A 6,999-nucleotide genomic window follows, 5' to 3' on the forward strand; every position below is an offset into this window, starting at 1 on the left:
GGTTGCTAAAAGAACATAAAAACAAGGACTTATTAAAATCTATTATTATTAATAAATGTAGATACATATAATTTAGTATTTGTACCTATGTAGGTTTAAAAAATAATGATTCTTAAGTAATTTCGTTAATAAATAGTAAGTAGTTGATAAATTATCCAAATGAATTTTTAAAAATTCATTGCTAAAAATAGCTGTTTCTTAAAGTATATAATATGTATAATGTATATACACACATACATTCAAAGCATATGCGAGAAACAGCTGGAATATTCTCGACCGTTGTAGTTTATGTATATAAACGAGTTCAGCCGACAGCTGGCGCAGTCAATTGAAACACTCGAAGCGGTAAAGCGACTACGAACGGCAACGCAGTAAAGCGTACACAAAGCGAATATTCAAGGCGATTTTGTAAAGTTAGTGCAGCTGATTGTTGGTGTTAACGAATCTACGGAAAAATGTCTCTATTGTTGTGGGATCCATTCAGACCATCTCGCGTCCTGGACCAACAGTTTGGTTTAGGTTTAGATCCTGAAGATCTGTTGGCGCCTTTGGAAAGAAGTCTATTCAGATGCCCTGCTGGTTACCTACGGCACTGGAGGACACCATCCGCTGCTAGCGATACCGGGTCAGTGGTAACAGCCGACAAAGATAAGTTCCAAGTAAATTTGGACGTACAGCACTTCAAACCAGAAGAAATTAAGGTAACAGCGTCTGGCAACACCCTGACCATCGAGGGTAAACACGAAGAGAAGCCAGACGAACATGGTTATATCTCCAGACATTTCGTAAGGAGGTATGTACTACCAGAAGGGCACGACATGAACCAAGTGCAGTCCAACCTCTCCTCTGATGGTGTTTTGAGTATCACGGCGCCTAGGAAATCTTTGGAGGGCAAGGAAGAGAAAAGCATTCCAATTCAGCAAACTGGACAACCTAGCAAACCCATTGAAAATAAGGAGAAAAAATAATCTGATTTGAAGATATTTTCTTTTTGAGACTGAATTTTTGATTTGTAATATAGATGTTTGTAAGGATTTTGTGATCACCAGTACTTTGTATTTGTATGCCTTTTACTGTTAAGTTTTTTTAGATAGTACAATGAAAATAGCAACAGTCTACCACATTCTCAAATTCGTTCTTATGTTGGATGTATGTTAAGATAATAAAGTTCCTTTCATACTAAGATGCGTTTTATTTCTATTCATGAAGAAATGTAATTCGAGTTATGAAAAGTGATAAAAATGTTTAGAAAAATGTTTGAAATTTAAAGGAAACAAGTTTTCAGCCGTAACTAGATTTAAGACGTCTCTGCAAATTGATTAGCATTTGTCACTTTATTATTAAAGGTCGGCCCAGTCTGTTGTAATTCTATGTACATGGTACGCAAAACAAAAATATTCAAGTGTGGACAAAAATTACTTTTATCCGACAAAAAAATCTATTTCTGGTCACCTGGTAAATATAGCCAGGATAAGATAGACGGAACCTCACGACCACATACCAAATCAATACGCGGTTAGTATGTGGAAAGTATGGTGTTATTGTTTATAAATAAAAAAATTTTAACAGTGAAAAGTTTCAGTACCGTGAATTGTAGTAATCGCAGTGGCTCGTTAAATCGACAAATAGTTGACCGTGTCGTGTTCTCCAAAAACTGTCATAAAAATCATTTCATTAGCAATATGGCCATCGTGACTAACGATCCGCAAATAGCCGCTCTAAGTGAACGACTGGCTCCATCTCTTACTGAGAGCAAGTATAAAGGGCAAGCTGGTAAAATAGGAATATTCGGCGGCTCATTGGAATATACCGGAGCGCCGTATTTTGCCGCCATAACTGCTTTGAAAGTTGGTGCTGATTTGGCTCATGTTTTTTGCATGAAAGAGGCTGCAACGGTGATTAAATCGTACAGTCCGGAATTAATAGTACATCCATTATTGGACGATCCTAATGCCATTTCAAAAATTGAACCATGGTTGGAACGCTTTAATGCGGTATTGATAGGACCGGGCTTGGGACGGGAAGAATCAACTTTCAATGTTATCAAACAAATAATAAATATTTGTAGAAGATCACAAAAACCTTTGGTTATTGATGCTGATGGTTTATTTTTAATATCTAGACAACCAGAACTTATTCAAAATTATCCCCCGCCAGGAGTGATTTTAACTCCAAATCTAATGGAATTTGCACGACTCAATGGTGTGGACAATCCAAAAGCTATAACAGACCCAAATAAATTTTTCGAATGGGGGAAAACTATAACTTTGTTAGTGAAGGGACCGCAAGATCAGATAATGGATTCTGAAAAGAAAATCACGGTCAGCGGTGGTGGTTCAGGTAGGCGTTGCGGAGGGCAAGGAGATCTATTGGCAGGATCGCTAACTACTTTTTTCACTTGGACTTTGCAACAGCAAAGGAATCCGGGAGTTCCTCATGATGACAGAATAATGACAGCCTGTTATGCAGCTTGCAAGCTAGTGAGGGAGTGTAATGCAAGAGCATTTCAGAAGAAAGGCCGAAGCATGGTTGCATCCGATATGATCGACGAAATTCATGGTGTTTTCGAGGACAACTTCGAACTAAAGGCTACTGGAAATAAGTAATTTTCTACAGGAGCAACTCTAAAAATTTTGGCAACAGAAACCTAGAATGTTTTTTATACTATGAGATTGTTAAATTTATTGTGTAAAAACACTGACTAATTTTATTGTTGTAATCGGTAACATTTCAATAAATGAGAAACAGTGTTTGCAATATGAATTATTACTTATTAGGTGCTTTAAGAAAATTACAATTACAGGTATCGGCCCAACTAGAAAAATAATTATTAGAAATGGCACTAGTACGCAAATATGCGAAAATATGCAATGTAAGATACACATCAGGGGCGAATCGAGGATTTTGATTTTTCCTGCCTACGCGAATAATTTGATTTATTTATTTGGTCATTTTTTACATTAGTTGACATTGGAATTGAGACATGAAGTTTACTCAGGTAGGTAGTACTCACCATATAGAATCGTGTGGTAGTATTAATTCCATGCGGAAACCAATGTAGCTTGAGATACAGGCTCCTAAAGTTTTCTTAATTGGAGGAAATTCCGGTTGGTACGGGCCTGGCTGCAGCCCTTCGTCAGCTGTTCTCGCCAAATATGCATTGATGACGTCATTGTTTAGTTAGGTAGATGTATGACAGACTCGAGTTTGTTTAATGCCCCTGCCTGATACATTAGAATAATGTTAGGAAGATATGTTTTAGGACAAACGATGTTTGGCGGGAACAGCTGACGGAAGGCTGAAGCCAGGGCCGTACCTACGTCAGTGCGACAAGTTGAATAGTGCAAAATGGAAGTCACATTGATTTTTAAGCAAATAATAAACAAAATTCTACTAAATACTACTACACTACTTTACTTGGTGAGTACTACCTACCTCACTAAACTTCATGTCTCAATCCTAATGTCAACTAATGTAAAAAATTACCATTTATTTTAATTATCAACCATGCAGCATTTTTGATGTAAAGTATAAATAGCTGTTGTTCCCACGTGGTCTTAAATTAATATTATAGGTAATTTATTGTTCTAGTTATAGGTAGGCACTAGGGTTGCCACCTTTTCAGGCTTTACATGAAGTATTTCTTGACTAAAAGCTTAAAAAAAAAGTACTCGGCATAAAAATAAAGTATTTTATTTTTTGTTTTTAAGAACATATTTTTCGTTACACCTAGCAGCCAGTAACAAATTGCTGTCGCTCTTAAATACATTAATAGCCTCTAAACATGGCAAACAAACATTTAAGTAAACTAAAAGTTCATTTTTAATTAGTTTTAATAAAGCTTTATTCCTATCGTCCCACCACTTTGCGTTCATAACAGACAATACTCTTTCTGTAAATGCTGAAGTGGCCGGAGCGGACAGCAATAGTGAAACTACTTTGAACAGATTCGGGAAATCAGGTTGTTCCGTAAATATGCCTTGCCATTTTTCTGTGCAATATTATTGATGTAAAAATACTCTGAATTTCGAATAATCGCTTACAAAATTACGATGGTTACTTAAGATCTTAAATAAAGTATTTTTGCGTACTTTATGTGTCTTGTAAAATAAAACGTACGCACAGTCGAAATAGAGTACAATACTTTATAATAAAGTACGGGTGGCAACCCTAGTAGGCACCTTTGGTGCTGTACGCATTTGTGCATTGTAATTATAAATACATCGAGTACCATTTTCTGCATAAAAAGCTATTGGTTTTTGATAAAGTCATTCTTTAAAAATGCGAACTTCGATGTTAGTTTAATAAACCTCTAATTAATTGCTTATTCGTTATTAAAACATTCTTCAATCATGCCTAAACCCAGTCCTGTGACCGGTGATGGGATCGTTTTAATATTACAGTTAGCAGGACCAGGGGTTCATATGCCCAAATCTCTAATAATTCACGCCGCGCCGGTGTGTAATTTCAAAAAAGTAAACACACTTTTATTATTAAAAGTTACCGCGTTCTATTACCTGTAGAATGTTGCGTTGTTAGAATAATAAGGCGCATATAAAATTTAACATAGCATGTGCCAAGTTTATTAAACCCTTGTTACATCCCTACGGAACCACGCAGAGACTTAGGACACGTGCTGTTATTGATCGTACTTTCTTTACCCTTTAACAACAATTCAAATATAACAACCGGTTATTTTGAACTGTCTTCTCTCATGCTGTGAGAATTGAAATATAATTTTGTTGCTAATTATCCAATTGTAATATACAAAAGTACAAGTGGGGTTGTAACATTATTTATTTTTTAATGAAAATTAGTTTCTGCTTTTTATTACATTCAGGTAACTTATTTTTCAAAGCTTTTAGAAATAAGAAATAATTTTAATTTTAACTGCGGACATTTGTTTATTTGTATGTTGTGCCAGTAAAGTTAATTTTGCATTATTATAAGTGATTACTAATTTTTGTAAAAACTGTACCATGTATTTGATGAACTTATGCAACCAAGCGTACTTCCTTGCTTGGAGGCTTGTATAAATTAGGCTACGTTTAACTAGGAGATAAAAATATAACAATTATTACTGTATTTTTCCTGTAAATATTGGACTTACAGAAAAAATTTATTACGACTACGTAATTGATATCGCAATATCGTACAGAGCAAAGATGTCTTAGGACCATCTTCATTAATTAAATTATACTATGCATATGTACAAAGCAGTAACTTTATGATTGTTTTGTGTAATTTAGAGTAATTTTATCGTCATCTACGTTCTACTAGTGTACAGTATCATATCAACATTACAAATAGTTATTCTTGGCTTTATTTATTTTTTTAATCAGGTACATGCAAGGCCAGTTGCATTACTTTAAAAGCCAGAAGATTGCGTACGTAGAAAGTGATTGAATATGTCCTATCGCTCTGAATTTTAAATAACTATCGCGCGATGTTTGTTTAAATTGAGTGTTAGCAGGTTTTTTTTTCAATAATTATAACCGCATGTTGCTGGAACAACTAGATAAATTATCTTCAACAGTGTCGTGATGAGCGTCGTAGACATAAAACCTTCGTATTTAGTTGCCACGACCGCTGGTGCTCTCGTGGTCGCCGGTATTTATTTATACAAAAAACAACAAGAAAATAAAATTCCGACGAAATGGAAACCGGTGGCCGAAGTGAAAAACATTTATCTCTATCCTCTTAAAAGTGGACAGGCTATTGGGATGAACGAAGCGGATTGCACTCCCCTTGGATTACAACAAACTGGAAATGAGAGTTTTAAGCTTCGCGACAGGTATGTGAAATATGTATGAACGTGAATATAGTTGCGACGTTCAAAATTGGCATAGTCAAAATCGCAATCGCGCAATCGTTGCTACAAGAATAACAAACAGGAAAACGTCTGTGGGTGCGAACCATACACATAGGGCTGATTTCACGCATGAGCGCTTTTTAGTTATTCTCAACTAGGTGTTTAAAAAAGGCATTTCATGACAGTCATATATTTTGTACCTTTTTAGTTATTCATAACTATTTGTACTATAATTATCATCATAATAGGGTCATCAATCCTAAGCGCCGGTGCACACTTGCGACAGTTTACCGCCGCGGGTCCGCAGCGGCACCGCAAAGTTTGCTGCACACTTGTTGGTATTTTTTGTGGTTTTATTGCGGTGCCGCAGAAGTAATAAAAATGTATATCTAATGCAGTGTCATTCGTTTTTAAAGAAAATCAGTCAGTGCGACAAGTTGAATAGTGCAAAATGGAAATTTTTATTAATGAAAGGCGTGCAGTTTTTACGTATTTGGTGTACAAATGCGTTATTGATCGAAAAAAAAAAACGAGACGATTTTGGGTAGACCCATATACCGATTTACGGCTTACGAGGGGCACATTTGTAACGTCGTTTTCGTATTTAAGGGAGAATCCTGACTAATTTTTCAACTACTTTCGAAGGAGTGTTGCTTCATCTCATGAATTAACAGCTAAAGTTTCTGATAGGATAAGATCGCAAAAGATACTAGATTAAGAGTCTCCATAATCCCACTAGAAATGTTTTCTCCTTGTCATCCAACTCCAAAAATTCATCGGAAAACATTTCACAGATTATAATCCATGCAGACCTGTTTTTGACTCTTTCATGGTATAGGTATATTTCTGAGGAAATATCCCATATCTCTGGGAACCAACCCCTTTACTGCATCAATGAATAATTCTATATCCAAATCTTCAGAAGTTCTAGTAGCAGCCATCCTTTTTTGCGTCAATTTGCCGCAAGTGTGTACCAGCCGATATACAAACGAGTACTACAAAACCGCAATAGCGGCAGCGGTGCCGCCACGGTTCCGTAGGGACCTGCGGTTCAAAACGGTCGCCATTTGGACGCGCGGCCCCGCGGCGGCGCGCAGATGAATGTGCATTAACCCATTTACCTGTTAGTACTTTAAGCCGCAATTGCGGTGCCGCAGCGGCGATTGCCGCAAGTGTGCACCGGCGCT

General features: G+C 36.5%; 3 protein-coding genes across 3 annotated transcripts in view; all 3 read left to right on the top strand.

The window, feature by feature from the left end:
• The first annotated feature begins 305 nt into the window (after positions 1–305).
• LOC108736380 (protein lethal(2)essential for life-like) lies at positions 306–1,134 on the top strand. The gene has a single exon (XM_018468781.2). It carries the CDS (start codon positions 456–458, stop codon positions 966–968), a length of 513 nt encoding a protein of 170 aa, XP_018324283.1. The 5' UTR covers positions 306–455; the 3' UTR covers positions 969–1,134.
• Positions 1,135–1,271: 137 nt separating this feature from the next.
• Positions 1,272–2,759, top strand: LOC108736379 (ATP-dependent (S)-NAD(P)H-hydrate dehydratase). Its single transcript, XM_018468780.1, has one exon. It carries the CDS (start codon positions 1,533–1,535, stop codon positions 2,604–2,606), a length of 1,074 nt encoding a protein of 357 aa, XP_018324282.1. The 5' UTR covers positions 1,272–1,532; the 3' UTR covers positions 2,607–2,759.
• A 2,406-nt stretch (positions 2,760–5,165) lies between these two features.
• Positions 5,166–6,999, top strand: part of LOC108736361 (mitochondrial amidoxime-reducing component 1) — a 12,339-nt gene continuing 10,505 nt past the window's right edge. The window contains exon 1 of the mRNA XM_025981598.1: positions 5,166–5,794. Coding sequence (XP_025837383.1) covers positions 5,544–5,794 — 251 coding nt within the window. The 5' untranslated portion in view covers positions 5,166–5,543. The remainder of the gene's footprint in view (positions 5,795–6,999) is intronic.

The sequence above is a fragment of the Agrilus planipennis genome, unplaced genomic scaffold (genome assembly GCF_000699045.2).
Source record: "Agrilus planipennis isolate EAB-ADULT unplaced genomic scaffold, Apla_2.0 scaffold122, whole genome shotgun sequence".
In the NCBI taxonomy this organism is placed as follows: domain Eukaryota; kingdom Metazoa; phylum Arthropoda; class Insecta; order Coleoptera; family Buprestidae; genus Agrilus; species Agrilus planipennis.